Source organism: Macaca fascicularis, chromosome 12 (genome assembly GCF_037993035.2).
Source record: "Macaca fascicularis isolate 582-1 chromosome 12, T2T-MFA8v1.1".
NCBI classification, from domain to species: Eukaryota; Metazoa; Chordata; class Mammalia; order Primates; family Cercopithecidae; genus Macaca; species Macaca fascicularis.
In genome coordinates, this window is record NC_088386.1 from 129,273,431 (window position 1) to 129,293,193 (window position 19,763).

The following is a 19,763-nucleotide window of genomic DNA, read 5'->3' on the forward strand; positions in this document are numbered from 1 at the left end:
GTTTTTAACTCAAACATTTGATGACCGAGACAAAATGAGACTTATACATCTTGGGGTGACTAACTATCCCAGGTGGCCCAGGACTGAGGATGTGGAACTTCCAGTCCTAAAATGGGCTATCCCAGGCAAGCCAGGGTGAGCAGTGGCCCTAGGTGTCATATACCACTTTTCCCTGTGAGTCATCACAGATGAGGGTCAGCAACTCTGATGCGTGCAGGCTAAGGAATTCTAGACTTTTCTTTTCCTTCCTTCCTTCCTTCCTTCCTTCCTTCCTTCCTTCCTTCCTTCCTTCCTTCCTTCCTTTCTTCCCTCCCTCCCTCCCTCCCTCCCTCCCTCCCTCCTTCCTTCCTTGCTTGCTTCCTTCCTTCCTTCCTTCCTTCCTTCCTTCCTTCCTTCCTTCCTTCCTTCCTTCCTTCTTTTTTTGACAGAGTCTCCCTCTGTTGCCCAGCCTGGAGTGCAGTGGTGTGATCTCGGCTCACTGCAACCTCCACCGCCTGGATCAAGCCATTCTCCTGCCTCAGCCTCCCAAGTAGCTGGGATTACAGGCGTGCACCAATTTTGCCCAGCTAGTTTTGTATTTTCAGTAAAGAGGGGGGTTTCGCCATGTTGACCAGGCTGGTCTCAAACCCCTGACCTAAGGTGATCCACCCGCCTCGGCCTCCCAAAGTGCTGGGATTACCGGCATGAGCCACTGCACCCAGAGAGCTGTTAAATTTTTTAAAACAAAATAGTAATTGCTTTATATAGACTGGGCACTCTGCTGCATACCTTGCACAAATTGTTTCTTTATCCTCAAACTTTGGCTGGGTGTGGTGGCTCACCCCTGTAATCCCAGCATTTGGGGAGGCCAAGGTGGGAGGATCCCTTGAGCCCAGGAGTTCAAGACCAGTTTGGGCAATGTAGGGAGACCCTGCCTTTATTATTTTTTTTTTTTAATCCTCAAACTTAATTTTAAAGGTGATTAAAAGTCATCTTTTTAATCATCACAACGTCCCTATGAGTTAGATGCAGTTATTACCCCCATTTTACTGATGGGGAAACTGAGGCTTAGAATAGCTAAATAATTCACCCCACAGTTAGTGGCTAAGCCAAGACTGGCACCCAAACAGCCTGGCTCCAGGCCCACCTTCCTGTCCACCGCGTTCCACCCACCAATCGGTCCTGTGCTGCCTCTAACTAGTCTCTTGGAGGACAGGAAGGACAATGTTCATGAAATAAGATGGAGGGTGTTAGATGGGGCTAAGCGTGGGAAAGGAGGGGTCTCCCAGGAGCTGCAGCCTGGGAGTTGCAGGCACTGGGCTATGGGTGGGAGTTGATACAGAGCAGGTTATGGGTGACCAGAAATGACCTGGAGACAGAACTTCAAAACCACAGCCTTGAAGCTGAGGGCTGAGAAAGCCAAGCCTGGGAAGTGGAGGGAAACCATCATCAGAGAGGAGAGACCAGCGTGCACCCTGGGAGGCCGCAGGGAATGTGCATGTGTTGGGGGACCAGTGCTGACCACCTGACTCCCGTCTTCCTCTTGCAGTGGAACAGGTGGCCAATGTGGTTCTCTACTCGAGTGATTATTACGTCAAGCCTGTGGCTATGGAGGAAGCTCAGTGAGTAGCTGGTGGGGTTTCCATTTCCTGGGCGTCTCAGCCTTCTGTGTCAAGTTTCTCACCGGTTATTGCTGAAGAGGGAACTAGAATGTTCAGCTAGCTCGCCAGCCTTCCACTTCCTTCCTCTTTCTCCCTTCGAGGGCTGCACAGAAAGTGAGCATCTTATCTCTGCATCTACCACACCCCTCTGTGCCCATCTTACAGGAGTTCTGAGGATTAATCCTAGCCAAAGAATGATGTAGAGGAGAGACGTAAATTCAGAAATGTCACCGTGGGATCAACTGGCTTTTTCTATTGATCCTTGGAATGAATTGTTAGGAATTTGATACTATTTCCGCCTCCCAGAAGATGGTCAAATGAACTGTCAGCCCAGGCTAGGATTCCCTATCTTTTGATCTCAAATTGAAAATCGTAATACCAGTGACAGCTGGATTATAATATATCCATTCTTAGCCGGTTGTTGTGAATGACTTTTCCCCTTTGTTAGAATCAAAAACAAATGAGAATCCTGCCATGGTTCCTTTATGCTGGCCTGAGAGACCTGCCCAGCTTTGCGGTGTGCCACAGAGTCAATAGATTGATTTAACACATGGCTTGGAGTGGAGGGCGATGATCCCCCACCTCCAGCCCCACAAGAGGATAGCTTGGCCAGGTCTTAACTCTTTGCCTCGCTGGCATGTTCTAAGCACCATTGTACGTAAAAAATATTAGCAGGGTTAGAGGAAGGTTAGGGTAGGGGAGTGATGAAAGACAAACTGATTCCTTAAGATAATATAAAGTAATAGATATATTTTTTTGAGATGGAGTCTCACTCCGTTGCCCAGGCTGGAGTGCAGTGGTGAGATCTCGGCTCACTGCAACCTCCACCTACCAGGTTCAAGCCATTCTCCTGCCTCAGTCTCCCAAGTAGCTGAGATTACAGATGCCCGCCGCCACGCCTAGCTAAATTTTTTTTTTTTCTTTTTTGAGACAGAGTTTTGCTCTTGTTGCTCAGGCTGGAGTGCAATGGCGCGATCTCGGCTCACTGCAACCTCTGCCTTCCAGGTTAAAGCAATTCTCCTGCCTCTACCTCCTGAGTAGCTGGGATTACGGGGTCACACCACCACCCCTGGCTAATTTTTTGTATTTTTAGTAGAAACGGAGTTTCACCATGTTAGCCAGGCTGGTCTCGAACCCCTGACCTCAGGTATCTGCCCACCTCGGCCTCCCAAAGTGCTGAGAGATTGCAGGCGTGAGCCACCGTGCCTGACTGATTTTGTATTTTTAGTAGAGACAGGGTTTCACCTGTTGGCCAGGCTGGTCTCAAACTGCTGACCTCAGGTGATCTACCTGCCTCAGCCTCCCAAAGTGCTGGAATTACAGGTGTGAGCTACCACACCCAGCCTATACGGTAATATTTAAAAGGCAACTTTAGGAGAAACTATTACTGTTACTCAAAACAGATTCAACCTTCAGGTCTAGAAGGGAGGGAGACAGGAAAGAACCACCACTTATTGCCTCCTTTCTGCCAAGCCTGGGCTCTGTTCTGCCTTTAGGGGATCCTCACACATCCCTGTGTCCTGGGGGTCTTGGCCCTGGTTCACCTTTCCACATGTGCTCAGCAACATGGGAGCCAAGGGTCCTGGCCCAGTTTTCCCCTAATATGTATTCCATCGCCTGGTCCTCTTTCAAAGTGTTGGGTGCATTTTGGGTCAAAGATTCCCAGGAAACTGGAAAGCATCCCAAAGTCCCCCGAAGGCTGGAGGAGCCTGGGAGCTGGACTGGACCATGCTGATGAGTCTCAGGCTAGAGGTCACTCGGAAGGCTGCAGGGCAGGAGCCATCGTCCCAGAGCCCTGTGGCTTCTGGGGCTTTGGTGGGCAGGCTTGCACGGAACCAGGTCAGACCTGACTCCCAAGCTGCTCCCCGCCGTCCAAACCCACATCCTGAAGCTCTGGGGAGCGGCCCCAGGGCCTAGACATAGTCCTTTGGCAAGCTCTGCACACACACACAAAGTCCATCCTCTGAGCCCAACCCCAAGGGCCCTCTTCCTATTCCAGCCATCTTTACAATGCTGTTTCTGCTTTTTTCAATGCCCAAATTATGCTCATGAAGAGAGGTTCTACCAGGACCCAGATGGTAGGATGTGGGCCACCTTGGGCTCTGGCAGATTTCCGGAAAGAGCATCCTATAGACATTGGAGGCAGGATAGGGAACAGCTGCTTTTACCTATCCAGGAAAACTTGATTAGGGAAAGGAAGTCCTTTCCCAGAGAGGCAGTTCAGACTTCCAGCTGTCTCAGGACAGCCTTAGAATGGTCCTGATGCTGGCCACACCCCACCTTCTTCTGGCTAGGCACAGGAGGGAGGGTGTGCTGCCGGCACGAATGGGCTCTGCCGTCAGACAGTGTGCAGCCACGTGACCGTGAGCACACTTCCCGTCTGGAAAATGGGGATCCTGGGAGCACCTGCTTGGTACGGAGTTGATGAGGGTAAGGTGAGAGGTTTTGGGGACAGGCCTTAGCACCAGTTCCGGCACACAGCACGCATGTGAGCAGAGGAGCCAACTCCCCAGTCGCGGACGCTGCTTCGTGATCCTGGCCGTGCTGCCACGTGTCTGCCTGGAGAAACACACACTGCTGTGTCCCCAGCTTGATCCCAGACCCGCCCGTTGGCACAGGGTCCCCGCCATCTGTCAGATGTTGAGAAATCTATACCCCGACTGATGTGGAAGAAGATCCAGTAGAGAAAGAACATGTGCTGTTTGGACCCAAGCCAGTCTGTCTGTGTGATCCACAAACTGTGGGTCCCTGCGTTGCCCCTCTAGACAACTTACCACACAGTCACACTGTGACCTCCTTATAGCGACAGTTTTTGGTGACAAGAGCCTTTCTGGCCTGGGCTCGTTGCTGACGCTAACCAGAAGGTTCTGCAGGCCACTGTGTGGTTCATAGTCTCAGGAGGAGACTGTGGTCTCTGACTCTCAAGCCAGTTGGTCTCATTAACTCCATAGAATATTCTAGAAATTCAGCAATTCAGAATAGGCTGAGTTGCTTGAAGCAATATCCTCCTTGTGCTGCCAGCCCACCCTGAGATTTCACAAGCACTGTTCTGCTTCTCGTAAGGCAAGTTCCCAGGCACCTGAACCCAGCTTCCCAGGAGGTCCATCAGGGGATATGGATCCTGGAAAATGCCTAATGTCAAATAGGGGCTCATGGGGCCCATGGCAGCTTTTATGGTTATAAATCTCCTCTGTTCTTCCTCTAGAGAAAAAGTGCCGCCAAACAGCACTTTGACCAAGACGCTGACGCTGCTGCCCTTGCTGGCTAACAATCGAGAAAGGAGAGGCATTGCCCTGGACGGAAAAATCAAACATGAGGACACGAACCTTGCCTCCAGCACCATGTAAGTCCTTGAGGCTCAGGGAATAGGCCCCAGCAGGGCGGGCTGGTGCTGGTCTGCTCCCCTTCACGTCACCCTGCTGGACTCGCAGGCGCACACATGCAGCATGGTGGCCTGGTGTGTGTAGTGTGGACTGCATACCTAGGGGCCCAAACAAGGATCCCACTCTCACCCCTGGTGTGATGTGGGGGTTACACCCGTGGGCCCTGGAGACAGCTGTGTGCTAATCCCAGCTCTGCTGCTGACCCTGGGAAAATGCCTTGAGTTCTCTGAGAACCTGTTTTCCTGTCTGTAAAGTGGGGGCAATAATAGTTCAAGTCTCATAGAGTGGCTATAAGGATTCAGTGAGACAGTCCATGTAAAGTGTGGGGCCTGACATACAGTGAGTGCTCCAGGAATGTCAGCTACTGTTTTAGAAGCGTCACTGGCTAGTGTAGTGCCCTAAGCATGTAAACTGAGTGATACTCTTGGCTGTATTCATTCATTCATCCATTTCCATCAGGAATTGTGAAGAACAGGAGGTCCTAATGATTTTAGATGTCCATTAAATTTAAATGAAATTAGGTACTGATCTGCTGACCTTGACTCAAAGGACCACTGGCTGAATTTGGGCAGCAGATCTAGCAAAGACTGTGCAGTGAAGTTCCCAAGATAGCATCCGCTGTCCTTCTGAGCCATGCTTTTGCGCTTCCCTTCCCAGGAGCGTGTCTGTTGGTGAACTCTCAGAGTTTTGGGTTGGGGCCAAAACCCAGGCTCAGGGCCCACTCACTGCCACCTCCCTATGTGATGTGCTGCGGGTTCCCTCTGTGGCCCCAGTAGACCACCTCCAAGGTGATGCCAACGGCTGGGAGACTGGATTGTTTGACCCCAAGACCCTGACACTCAGTAGCTCACACTCTCAGACACCGAGAGTGGGGAGCAGTGAACAACTGGCAGAAAGCAGGTGGAAGTCAAAGGATTTTCTGAGGATAATTGGCCAAGTGACTGTGTTAGATTCTAAAGCACATTCGTTAACTCCAGGAGAGACTATCAGGGAAACTGAGAGCCTAGATCAATGCATTCAAGGGCGTAGGAATAATAAGATGAACAATGATGGCTCACTGCACTGTGGGAATGTTTCGTGGTGTGTGGACTAGTTTCTAAACATGTATGACTCGGCAGGGCGTGGTGGCTCATACCTGTAATCCCAGCACTTTGGGAAGCTGAGGCAGGCGGATCACCTAAGGTCAGGAGTTGGAGACCATCCTGGCCAACATGGTGAAACCCCGTCTCTACTAAAAGTACAAATATTAGCTGGGCCTGGTAGTGGGTGCCTGTAATCCCAGCTACTCGGGAGGCTGAGATAGGAGAATCGCTTGAACCTGGCAGGTGGAGGTTGTGGTGAGCCGAGATCACACCATTGCATTCTAGCCTGTTGACAGAGCGAGACTCCATCTCAGAAAAAAAAAACAAAAAAAACAACAACAAAACAAAACAAAAAAACATTTATGACTCTCCGCACCTCCATGAGGAAGGTATATTTATATGCATTTTATGGATAAAGAAATTGAGGTTGAGCCAGAATGAAAGACTTATCCAAGGTCACTAAATCAGTTAATAGCAGAGCAAAGTACACTCCACAGCAAATCTCCCAATCCAGGAAGATGCCAGGGAACAAAGTTTGCAGGGCGTTCTCAGGCAGGTGGCAGAGCACATTCTGTTCAGCAGCTGCTCGGCCCTATTCAGTGCAAGGTAGTTAGTCCCAGCTGGGGGCAGTAGCTCACACCTGTAATCCCAGCACTTTAGAAGGCCAAGGTGGGCGAATCGCTTGAGCCCAGGAGTTTAAGACCAGCCTGGGCAACATGGCGAAACCCCATATCCACAGAAAATTAAAACATTAGCTGGGCATGGTGGCACATGCCTGTAGTCCCAGCTATTTGAGAGGCTGAGATGAGAGGATTGCTTGAGCCCAGGAGGTCAAGGTTACAGTGACCTATGATCATGCCATTGCACTCCAGCCTGGGTAACAAAATGAGACCCTGTCTCCAAAAAAAAAAAAAAGTCAATCCCAGCAAGGGGAGGATCTCAAGCTTGTACCCCCTTTTTTTCCCTTTGAAGGCATCCTCTCTTCACGAGGTACTTGGCCATACTCCGTAAGTCCACATAAAGATATTCTGCCCTCTTTTTAAAAATTATTTTTATTTTTTTTTCGGACAAAGTCTCACTCTGTCACCCAGGTTGGAGTGCAGTAGCGCAATCTTGGCTCACTGCAACCTCCGCCTCCCGGGTTCAAGAGATTCTCCTGGCTCAGCCTCCTGAGTAGCTGGGATTAGAGGCTCCCACCACCACACCTGGCTAATTTTGTACTTTCAATAGAGATGGGGTTTCACCATGTTGTCCAGGCTAGTCTTGAACTTCCTGAACTCAAGCGATCTGCCTGCCTCGGTCTCCCAAAGTGCTGGGATTAAAAGTGTGAGCCACTATGTCTGGCTATTCTGTCCTCTTTTAAAGGAGCTCCAGACACCAATGAGCTCTCTGGGGAGCACTGTGGTTCTAGAAACATGTGCTGAGACACTTCCCCTCAGAGGCTCCCGAGCTGACGTCTTCTTCCAGGCCCAGCACCTGCTGGCCACCTCCCCAACTCTTTTTCCAGAGCTGTTCCACCCTCCCCTGCCTTCTGCCTGTAGCCTTCCAGTTTCTGGGCTTGTTTTCTATCATTATTTACATGATTTTTGCTAGCATTTCATGACTTTTTTCATACCTTAATTCCTGTTATTGGATATCCTGGAGTACTCATGTCCTCCACGTTGGATCCCACGTGATAAGCATCGGTGATGAAATGCCCAGCACAGTGCCTGCCAGATAGTAGGACTTCAGTACATATTACTGGGATCTGGAATGACATTTCTGTCAAGGAATGTCACATTGCACTGTCTTTGGGGACACATCTGAGGGTCTTGCACATCCTGCACATTCACTTAAATATTGACAGCTCTCACTTGGTGCCAGGTCTGATGTTGGGTGCTGGGGACACACAGCTGGATATCTTGGAAGGCAGGAGAGAAGGAGGGGTCATTCTGGTGCAGGGTTGTGTTGGCAAGTCTGGCGCGGGGGGCGCTGGGACACAGCTGGAGATGAAGTAGCAAAGGCAGGCCAGGGCGGCTTGCGGGCTGCTTCTGAGGCTGAACCTGCAGGTGGCCACAGAGCTCAGAGAAGGGGCCTGGCACGTGGGAGATGAGTTGCTGAGATAATCCAGGCAGGCAAAGCCTGCAGGAGGACTTGGGGACCTGCAGAGATGGCAGTTTTGGCAGGTGGTAGAAGGGAGGAGCTGAGGAGGATGACCGGGGGATGTGCATCTGTAGAGGTCAAGCACAGAGAAGGGGGATGCACGCTCTGCCCTCTGGGAGCTTCTAGAGGAGAAGATGCAGGAATTCCTCCAGTGCCTGCAAGGAGTCCCCATACCCACTCCCCAAGTACATGAACTTCTAGGACTTTGGCAGCTCAGTGAGTTTACCAGTCCCTGGAGAACCTCCATGACGGCATGCCTGCCCGGAATGGAAAGGTTGCCCATCTGCTCTTCACCCTCCTCTGCTCTCCATCATCCTTCTCCTTTTCCTTTCTGTTTGGGCAGCATTAAAGAGGGCATAGACCGGACCGTCCTGGGGATCCTGGTGTCTTACCAGATCAAGGTGAAGCTCACAGTGTCAGGGTAAGTGTCCCAGCACCAACCCTCGGGCTGCTCTGTCCTGGTCTTAGATGGTCTGAACTGTTCCTTTCCTGAATGACTGGGAGACAGAAAGCAAGGAAAGGCCCACAGCTTCTACCAAGGATTACCAAGTAGAGCTTGGGAGAGATTCTGTTTGTCTAGTACCATGCTTCTGTCTGATAAAATGTCAGGTGGGAAAGGGTGGAGAAGCAGACTGTGAAATGTGTGCACTCTTAGCTCCACTTTGCAAAAATACATGTGCATATGTGCATGTGGTGGAAGCTGATGTGCAAGAATGAAGATTAGTCAAAGGTTATCCTTCAGAAAAGAGTAACTGCTGTGAAATGACCCAGTAAATCTTCATGTATTTGCATCTTAGAAGGTATTGATCCATAAAGTAGGGACCTTCCCCTCCCTTCTCGCACATGTAATCACAGGGCGTAGGAGTCTTCTTTTCATACAAGAGTGCCAATATCTCAGAGTTTTAAGGGAACAGGTTTCCACTTTCTTTTTTTTTTTTTTTTTTTTTTTTTTTTTTGAGACGGAGTCTCGCTCTGCCGTTCAGGCTGGAGTGCAGTGGCCGGATCTCAGCTCACTGCAAGCTCCGCCTCCCGGGTTGACGCCATTCTCCTGCCTCAGCCTCCCGAGTAGCTGGGACTACAGGCGCCCGCCACCACGCCCGGCTAGTTTTTTGTATTTTTTAGTAGAGATGGGGTTTCACCGTGTTAGTCAGGATGGTCTCGATCTCCTGACCTCGTGATCTGCCCGTCTCGGCCTCCCAAAGTGCTGGGATTACAGGCTTGAGCCACCGCGCCCGGCCCAGGTTTCCACTTTCATTTTCGTGTGAAACAAATTTCTTCCATTTGTTTAATCTTACCAAAAAGGAAAAACTTGAATTCTCATTTTTGTTTCAAGTTCCATTGCCAAAGACTCTGGCCTTTTACTTGGACAAGCCTTGAGTAGTTCTGCCATCAAAGGCAAGTCTGTGCCTAGGTTTCACACTTCTAAGTAGTGAAGAATTCCCGGCTGGGCGCAGTGGCTCACGCCTATAATCCCAGAACTTTGGGAGGCCGAGGCGGGTGGATCACGAGGTCAGGAGATGGAGACCATCCTGGCTAACAAGGTGAAACCCCGTCTCTAATAAAAATACAAATATTAGATGGGCGTGGTGGCAGGAGCCTGTAGTCCCAGCTACTCGGGGGACTGAGGCAGGAGAATGGCGTGAAGCTGGGAGGCAGAACTTGCAGTGAGCCGAGATTGCGCCACTGCACTCCAGCCTGGGCGACAGAGCGAGATTCCGTCTCAAAAAAAAAAAAAATTCCCTTGAATAAAATAAGGGTTTAAAAAAAAGAGTTTCCCAAATTTCTAACAAAGTAGAACATGGGTCTGTTTTGCATTTTTCGTTAGTATAGTGTTTTTTTTTTTTTAATTTCTCACAGTGGATAGTGCATAAAAGGATCTAAAAACAGGGTGGAGTTTCTTTTAGCAGTCAAGGAAAGCAACCAGCAGGTATTTCACAATAACCCATGTGACTTACCTTGAATGTTAGGGCTTGACATTTTTTTTTTTTTTTGAGATGGAGTATCACTCTGGAGTGCAGTGGCATGATCTCGGCTCACTGCAACCTCCACCTCCCAGGTTCAAGTGATTCTCCTGCCTCCGCCTCCCGAGTAGCTGGGATTACAGGTGCACACCACCATGCCTGGCTAATTTTTGTATTTTTAGTAGAGACGGGGTTTCACCATGTTGGCCAGGCTGATCTTGAACTCCTGACCTCAAGTGATCTGCCCGCCTCAGCCTCCCAAAGTGCTGATTTACAGGTGTGAGCCACCACGCCCAACCAACTTTTTTTTTTGAGACAGAGTCTTGTTCTGAGACTCAGGCTAGAGTACAGTGGTATGATCTCAGCTCACTGCAACCTCCACCTCCCAGGTTCAAGCAATTCTCCTGCCTCAGCTGGGATTACAGGCACCTGCCACCATGCCCAGCTGATTTTTGTACTTTTAGTAGAGATGGGTTTGGTTGTTTTTTTTTTGTTTTTGTTGTTGTTTTTTTTTGTTTTTTTTTTTTTTGAGATGGAGTCTCACTCTGTCGCCCAGCCTGGAGTGCAGTGGCTCGATCTCAGCTCACTGCAAGCTCTGCCTCCGGGGTTCACGCCATTCTCCTGCCTCAGCCTCCCGAGTAGCTGGGACTACAGGCGCCTACCACCAAACCTGGCTAATTTTTTTTTTTTTGGTATTTTTAGTGGAGATGGGGTTTCACCATGTTAGCTAGGACGGTCTCGATCTCCTGACCTCGTGATCCACCCGCCTCGGCCTCCCAAAAGTGCTGGGATTACAGGCGTGATCCACCATGCCCAGCCCCTTTTAAACTAATCATCTTGAGAAAGAGATGAAGTCACAGGTAGACAGCAGGAATGAAGTTGAACATTAAGGGATGCAAAGACCCTGGACGTTGTGTGTTCGGGTGCAAGGACCATGAGAGCTGGGCTGTGTCCTGCCTCTGAATCATGGGAAAGGGTTGCGTTACCACTGTGACAGTTACGACAGGCATTTATTTTGTGTTTTCTAGCTTTCTGGGAGAGCTCACCTCCAGGTAAGCCTGTTCACCTTCCTGTTTGCTTGTTTCTCAAAATATCAAAGGCAGCAAACCTGGGGCTCCAAAATGGTTTCTGGTGAAAGCTGCTTTCTGGGCAGTTGTGCTCAGAGGTGTTAGGAATGATGCTTTGCCTTCAGATGCATCACAGAACCATGGCTCATAGGCGTTTCTTTGGGACCACATTTCTTTGGAACCACAGCTAGACCTATGCCTATGTAAGGACACACATATGCACACCTAGAAAACTGGCGCACTCCACGCAGTCAGCTTGTGTGTGTGTGGTAAAATACACATAACATAAAATTTACTATTATATTATTTATTTATTTATTTTTTGAGACGTAGTCTTACTCTGTCGCCAAGCCTGGAGCACAGTGACGTGATCTCGACTCACCGCAACCTCCACTTCCTGGGTTCAAGTGATCCTCCCGCCTCAGCCTCCTGAGTAGCTGGGATTACAAGCGTGTGCCACGACACCTGGCTAATTTTTGTGTTTTTTAGTACAGACGAGGTTTCACCATGTTGGCCAGGCTGGTCTTGAACTCCTGACCTCAAGTGATCATCTTGCCTTGGCCTCCCAAAGTGCTGGGATTACAGGTATGAGCCACCACACACCTGGCATAAATTTTACCATTTTAACCGTTTTATTTATTTCTTTGAGATGGAGTCTTGCTGTGTTGCCCAGGCTCAAGTGCAATGGCATGATCTTGGCTCACTGCAACCTCTGCCTCCTTGGTTCAAGCGATTTTTCTGCCTCAGCATTCTGAGTAGTTAGGATTACAGGCTCACGCCACTGTGCCTGACTAATTTTGTATTTTTAGGAGAGACAGGGTTTTACCATGTTGCCCAGGCTGGTCTTGAACTCCTGACCTCAAGTGATCCACCTGCCTTGGCCTCTCAAAGTGCTAGGATTACAGGCGTGAGCTACCCTGCCCAGCCTTCACCATTTTAAAGTGCACAATTCGGTGGCATTAAATATGTTTACCCTGTTATGCAACCATCACCACTATCTAGTTCTAGAACATTTTTATCACCCAAAAAGAAAATCTCATACCCATTAACCAGTCACTCTCATTTTCCCTCCCTATAGTCTCTGACATAATCATTAATCTATTCTCTATCTCTGTAGATTTGCCTGTTCTGGATATTGTGTGTAAATGGATTCATACAATATGTGGCCTTTTGTTATTGGTTTCTTTCACTTAGCATAGTGTCATTAGTGTAAGGTTTATCCATGTTGTAGCATGTACTAGTACTCCATTCCTTTTTATGGCTCAGTAATATTCCATTGCATGGATATACCACATTTTGTTTATCCCATTCATCTGTTGGTGGACATTTGAGTTGTTTCTACCTTTTGGTATTGCAAATAGTGACGGCTGCCTTTTAAAATTATGCACGAAGCAGCAGCAAGTTAAGAAATGTTTGAGACAGGCATTGAGCTTATGTACTCCATCATCCCAACTCTTCTCATCTCCTTCCCTCACCTGGAGCCCAGGTTCCACCTTTTCTTTTAGACCCATCTGCTCCTGGGTCTGATGAGGGTGGCTTCATTGTAAAAAGAGGTGCTTGGGCTGGAGGTAAGCCTTGGATAGAAGGCCCTGGGTCCTGGGTTAAGTGAGGAGTAATCCTTTCTTTCATCCCCTCTCTCCACTTTTCCATTTGTCCTTTCTCTAAATTTCCCTTCTACTTCCTTCCTTTGTTTTATGTAAATTGAAAGTCGCCCCACAGCCCTTTAGCTTTTGGAATTCAGTGGATCCTGCTTGTCTCCGTTCTGCTCTGTAGCAAGAGACTGTGCCCAGCCAGCAACATACCAGCCTTGCAGAAATTTTAACATATGAAACACGGTGTATGTTGTTGCAAAGAATATTTTTAAAAAATTCTTTCTTCAGGATTTCACCTCTTCCCCACTCACAGTATCAAGTCACCGTACCTAGTAAACAGGAGTAAGCGAGACCTAAATAGACTAGCTGCCTCGGCCGTGTCTGTGTAAGTGAAGTTTCTGGAACCTTTCCAATTTCTACTTGACCATTTCTGTTTTGTTTTGTTTTTAATCCCACTGCAGGCTGGGCGTCGTGGCTCACGCCTATAATCCCAGCACTTTGGGAGGCCAAGGCTGGTGGAACACCTGAGGTCAGGAGTTTGAGACCAGCCTGGCCAATATGGTGAAACCCCATCTCTACTTTTCAAAAATACAAAAATTAGTCAGGCATGGGGGCATGCATTTGTAGTCCCAGCTACTCGAGAGGCTGAGACAGGAGAATTGCTTGAACCCGGGAGGTGGAGGTTGCGGTGAGCCGAGATTGTGCCATTGCATTCCAGCCTGGGTGACAGAGCGAGACTCCATCTCAAAAAAAAAAAAAAAAAAAAAAAAATCCCACTGCATTGTCTTGTCTTTCAGCTTGGGCCTGGGGATCTTTTGTGAATCTCTGCAGTCATAGGTCTGTGCTGTGTTACTTATAATTGTGTGTGTGTGTGTTCACACCAATCTTCATTCTTTTTTTCTAGTGAAGTCGCCACTGAGGTCCCATTCCGCCTCATGCACCCTCAGCCTGAGGACCCAGGTCAGTTTTGTCCTTTTTTGGCTTTCTTTAATTATTTCCTACTTGCAGATTTATTGTTGATGTATTTCTAGTCTTTCTTGACCACACCTTAGAGCATGGAGTGGCCAGGTATAAGAGATTCCATGTCATCTACAAGGCGAATAGTCTGGGGGAAAGGGAGAGCCCATCTGTTCAGCACTGAGCTGGGTAGATTATCCAACTTCAGCTGGAGTCTGCAAGATGTAGCATCCTTGCTCTTGGATGGGGACAACCTCGTGAGATTTTATCAAGAATGATTTAAGAGCAGAAGCTCTGCTGTCAACAGACCTGGATTTAGAATTAAAGATGATTTAGGTAAAAACTTAATTTGAAAGCACAAGGATTTTGCATTTCATTTGGAAACGAAAGGCCTCATGTTTCATTTGAAAGCATTAACAGGCATTTAAAAGGTTTTTTTTTTTTTTTTTTTTTTTTTGAGACGGAGTCTCACTCTGTCACCCAGTTTGGAGTGCAGTGGTGTGATCAAGCTCACTGCAGACTCGACCTCCTGGGCTCAAGCCATCCTCCTACCTCAGCCTCTGAAGTAGCTGGAACTACAGGCATACCACCACCCTCAGCTAGTGTTTTTGATTTTTAGTAGAGATGAGGTCTTGCCGTGTTGCTCAGGCTAGTCTTGAACTCCTGAGCTCAAGTGTTCTTTCTGCCTCATCTGCCCAAAGTGCTGGGATTACAGGCATGAGCCACTGCACCTGGCTGAAGATAACTGTTTTTTGTTTTTTGTTTTTTTGAGATGGAGTCTCACTCTGTCACCCAGGCTGGAGTGCAGTGGCACAACCTAGGCTCACTGCAACCTCCGCCTTCCAGGTTCAAGTGATTCGCATGCCTCAGCCTCCTGAATAGCTGGGATTACAGGCGCCTGCCACCCTGCTGGGCTAATTTTTGTATTTTTAGTAGAGACGGAGTTTCACCATGTTGGCCAGGCTGGTTTCAAACTCCTGACCTCAGGTGATCACCCGCCTCAGCCTCCCAAAGTGCTTGGATTACAGGCGTGAGTCACCGCGCCCGGCCTCAAGATAACTATTTTTGACAGTGGCAGTTATGATAAGAATACTAGAAAAGAGGGTCGGGCTGGGTTCCTGACACCTCAGCTCATTTGAATTGTAAATCTACTGGCTCTTGTATGGATACGGAATTTTGCAATAGTTGTATGACTCTGAAAACATATTAAAACCCACTAGACTGTCCACTGTGAAAAGGTAAATTGTATGGTATATGAATTTGATCTCAATCATTCTCTTTCTAAAAAGGTAAATGAAGCAGCAAAAATAATATAGGTGAAATCTCAGAAATTCTAAAGAAACATTTTCTTCACGTTGAGGCAGCTTAGTTGACAGGAAAGAAAAACAGATCTGTCTAAATGAGAACTCTCCACAAGTATAGGAATAAGGGATATTTTAAGTAAAAGTGGTATAAACAAGCAGGGTTTATTTTTCTCATACTTTACAAGTAGCTTTTCTATATTGATAGTGAAATGCCATTTAAACATTAGAATGAGCCCCCACTATTCATTTTAGGTTTTGTCTCAACAGTGCTTTGTTTCAAAGCAGCTTTTCCAAATATTTTGGATTCAGACCCTCAATGAACTTTTCCAAAACTGAAAAATATAGTCTAGCTATATGTTTTCAATTGGAGAAAATTGAAAATGTAGTCTAGCTATACGTTTTCAATTCATTTATGCTTGTGTCATTAAAATACTACTTTTTAATGGTGTGAGATGAAGATGCTTTCTGGTTCCTTTCAAGCACATGAAAAAGATAGTCACTTGAGGATATGTCATAGTTTATGTTGGGTTGTTTTTTGGAATTTCAGTAGACTTTATGCTTTAATTTTTTTTTTTTTTTTTTTTAGACAGAGTCTCTTTCTGTCACCCAGGCTAGAGTGCAGTGGCACGATCTTGGTACACTGCAACCTCTGCCTCCCAAGTTCAAGTGATTCTCCTGTCTCAACCTCCCGAGTAGCTGGATTACTGGTGTGTGCCACAATGCCCAGCTAATTTTTGTATTTTTAGTAGAGATGGGTTTCCCCATGTTGACCAGGCTGGTCTCAAACTCCTGGCCTCAGGTGATCTGCCCACCTCAGCCCCCCAAAGTGCTGGGATTACAGGCGTGAGCCACCGTGCCCGGCCTGACTTAATTTTTAAAAACTCTTTCTCCATATACAACTTTCATGTTCCAGTCATTATGACCTTAACAGCGAACATATCACAATGTCAGGATGAAACAATGATCTTTTGTACTGTGAGATTTCTGGGTGCAAAGGTTAAGACAAATCACCCCATGGTTACAAAAATTCTGATTTCTAGAGATATGAGATAGATATGAGATAGACGAGATTTCTAGAGATAAATGCCATCTCTTCTGTCTTCTCTGCCTAGTTCTCGGCTCCCTGAGTCTAGGCTGGTAAGATTCTAAGCAGAGAAAGCATAAGCTATATGTAGTTAAGCCCTGCTGGAGCCTGGGGGCCAAGCAGTTTGTGTGTAATAAGTGCTGTGACATGCTACCAAGTTTTTATTGCCCCCTGTCAAGGGTATCTGTACTGAATCCGAAGATGCTGATTTGATTCATCCTCGTTGTCTACCTCTGCAAGGCTGATGGTCCCACTTAGTGTCATTTCTTCGCTTAGCACTGTGGGCTGCAGGGCATTTCTTGCCCAGGGGATGTTTTGACAAGCTGGCTTCTCTAGGGCCCCGTACGTAGCGACCCTCATAGACAGTCCCTCCCAGTGCTGGCTTCCAGGTGGGCACCAGAGACAAGAGCAGGGGTTCACCATCAAATTGCCACTGTGCTCCCAAAACTAGGTGGGCAGAAAGCTAAAAAAGAACAAAAACCATTCAAATTAATAGCAGTTAGTCTGGGGATACAACACATGTGAAAACATAACCCAACAACAACAAAATCAGTGCGTTAACAGAAATTGAAAACTTTGTGACTGGGGGTTGGTCTTCAAGCTTTAATGCACACCCCACCCCTGGGGTGCTGGTGAACGTCAAGTCCCAGGTCTCAGCCCTCTGAAGCCTGACAGATGGAGGTGCCAGGGTGCACATGCTCATGGCACCCTGGTGACCTTGACCTCGATGGGGTCCAGAGGACATGGAAGGTGGGGAAGCCAAGGCAGGTGGATCACTTGAGGTCAGGAGTTCGAGATCAGCCTGGCCAACATGGTAAAACCCCATCTCTACTAAAAATACAAAAATTAGCCAGGCGTGGTGGTGGGCGCCTGTAATCCCAGCTACTTGGGAGGTTAAGACAGGAGAATCACTTGAATGGAGACAGAGGTTGCAGTGAGCCGAGACTGTGCCACTTCACTCCAGCCTGGGCAACGGAGCGAGATGCCATCTCAAATAAATAAATAAATAATAAGAAAGGAGAAGCAACACCAGAGGGGGCAAGGCTGATCAGGGAAAGCGTCCTAGAGGTGAGACTGGGGGGGTTTCATTTGAGGAGGTGAGGGTTGTGGCACATTGTAAAGGAAGCAGTGATTTAAAATGCAAGGAGAGGCCGGGCGCAGTGGCTCACGCCTGTAATCCCAGCACTTGGGAGGCCGAGGCAGGCAGATCACTTGAGGTCAGGAGTTTGAGACCAGCCTGGCCAACATAGCTGAAACCCTGTCTCTACTAAAGATACAAAAATTAGCCAGGCGTAATGGCGCATGCCTGAAATTCCAGCTACTCAGGAGGCTGAGGCATGAGAATCTCTTGAAACCAGGAGGCAAAGGTTGCAGTAAGCAGAGATCGTGTCACTGCATTCCAGCCTGGGTGACACAGCGAGACTCAGTCTCAAATAAAATAAAATGCAAGGAGAAAAGCTGTTCAAGTGGGAAAGGCAGGGAGGCAGGAATTACACGCTGTGATCGTGAATTACATGTATCTAGGCCTTATCTCTCAAACCGTAAAGTCACCTAAAAGGGAGACATTTTCTAGGTACAGCTATGATATAGAATTTATACTAACAAATGTCTCTCTCTCCCTCTTCCCTGCCTCCCTTTAATTCCTGCTTACAGCTAAGGAAAGGTGAGTGAGCCTCTTGAATGTGGCCCTGACTTGCCCTGTGCCCTGGGACCTTCTCCTCCAGCACAAACCCCTCTTTGAGTCTTTTCACATATCCCAAGCTCTCCGGCCGGTTCAGGAGGCACATCTGCTACTTCCTGTCTGCTCCCTAGTGCTTACGGCATGCGTGCACCATTACGCTGGGCTTGCTCACTCTGTGCGTGCCTTTGTTTTCTCCCATTGGTGCTAGTTAAAGGAATTTTAAACAAAGCCTTGAGGAAAATGACGTGCTCCCATGTTCTATCATGGGGAAAACCTTGATCAGTTCCTTTGTTGCAAAAATATCAAGGATCTTGTTTCAGTTTCAGCTTCAAAGGGCGTGCAATGATCAAAATGTTGTTTGTTTTATTTTAGTTATCAGGATGCAAATTTAGTTTTTGAGGAGTTTGCTCGGCATAATCTGAAAGATGCAGGAGAAGCTGAGGAGGGGAAGAGAGACAAGAATGACGTTGATGAGTGAAGATGTCAGCTCAGGATGCCGGAAAATGACCTGTAGTTACCAGTGCAAAGCCCCACAGTTTAGCCCTTTGGAGTTATGCTACGTATGAAAGGATGAGTCTTCTTCTGAGAAATAAAGCTTGTTTGTTCTCCCCTGAGTCATGAGTTGGTTGATTTGTTGGGGAGGCCGAGTTGATGACATGACACAGAAGCTGCCACCTTTAGGGTCCCTGGAGTCGGAGGGTTGGGGAGGAGGCCAGCCTTCCACAGAATGGCTCACCACTGGCCCATGAGGGACAGAAGGTGTCTGGAAATCAATGTGCTTACCAGGTGGGGCCCTTGGTGTGTCCAGGGGCGTTCCTAGGAGTCCCAATCTGAGGTGTTTCTCTGGAAACAGTGCCTTCCTGCCCGCCTGCCCGCCTTCCTTCCTTCCTCCCTCCCTCCCTCCTTCCTTCCTTGTTTCGCTCTTGTTGCCCAGGCTGGAGGGCAGTGGCATGATCTCGGCTCACTGCAACCTCTGCCTCCTGGATTCAAGCGATTCTCCTGTCTCAGCCTCCTGAGTAGCTGAGATTACAGGCGCATGCCACAAGCCCGCCTAATTTTTTGTATTTTTATTAGAGATAGGGTTTCACCATGTTAGCTGGTCTCGAACTGCTGACCTCAGGTGATCCACCCACCTGGGCCTCCCAAAGTGCTGGGATTACAGGCGTGAGCCACCAGGCCTGGCCTGGTGTGTATGTTTCTAATTACCTAACCAGTCCCAACTTCCAGGCCCTAAAGAGCCTCCCAAGTTAAACAGGGCAGAGAACACCTGTGGACAAAAATACTCTTGGTTACTGATTCAACTTTTGGGTCCAGGTGCCTGTTTGAGCTTTGGGTTGTTGGTTAAGATCTATTCAATGCAAGAAACAAAATCAGATTTGGTCAACTTAAGGTGGGGAGAAGGAATGTTGTGGGAGGACTGTGGTGTGGTCAGAGAACTGAAGGACGAACCTGAGCTGCCACACCTGGGGTGAGCAGGAATCAGAGAAGCTCCAGAGGTCAGGGACCCACTCTCCAGGGCGGCTATTCATGTGGCCCCACACTACACGCTCCCAGCTCTGCGTCTCTTGGTCCCAGTGGGCAGTTATTGGGAAGGAGAATCCAACTAGCTCAGCTTTGGCTGGGAGATTCAACACCCCATGGCTAGCGATGGCAGAGCCCAGCCCTGAAGATGGAGAGTCCCAGAAAAAGGGGTTGATTGTGAGTCACGTGGGCTTACTTAGAGTGTGCTTCACTGAGACTGGGCATGAAAGGCATAGGGGAGAGCACTCTGAAAGTCAGGGAGGAAGGTGAGCTGCAGGTGGAGGAGGGATAATAGAGGTGATACCAGGGGCCTTCCCTTTGTAGGGTCCCTTCCTGCCCTGAGGTACCC

At 48.2% G+C, this 19,763-nt stretch overlaps 1 protein-coding gene across 2 annotated transcripts in view; it reads left to right on the forward strand.

The window, feature by feature from the left end:
- Window positions 1-18,507, forward strand: part of SAG (S-antigen visual arrestin) — a 41,321-nt gene extending 22,814 nt beyond the window's left edge. Inside the window, exons 10-16 of one of the 2 annotated variants that reach the window (XM_045367923.2) lie at window positions 1,529-1,601; window positions 4,846-4,983; window positions 8,591-8,668; window positions 11,237-11,260; window positions 13,772-13,827; window positions 17,866-17,875; window positions 18,266-18,507. In XM_045367923.2, the coding sequence (XP_045223858.1) occupies window positions 1,529-1,601; window positions 4,846-4,983; window positions 8,591-8,668; window positions 11,237-11,260; window positions 13,772-13,827; window positions 17,866-17,875; window positions 18,266-18,371 (485 nt within the window). In that variant the 3' untranslated portion in view covers window positions 18,372-18,507. Of the gene's footprint in view, window positions 1-1,528; window positions 1,602-4,845; window positions 4,984-8,590; window positions 8,669-11,236; window positions 11,261-13,771; window positions 14,925-17,865; window positions 17,876-18,265 lie in introns of those variants that run through there. The other variant, XM_005574650.4, reaches the window with a different exon arrangement.
- The last annotated feature ends 1,256 nt before the right edge of the window (window positions 18,508-19,763 follow it).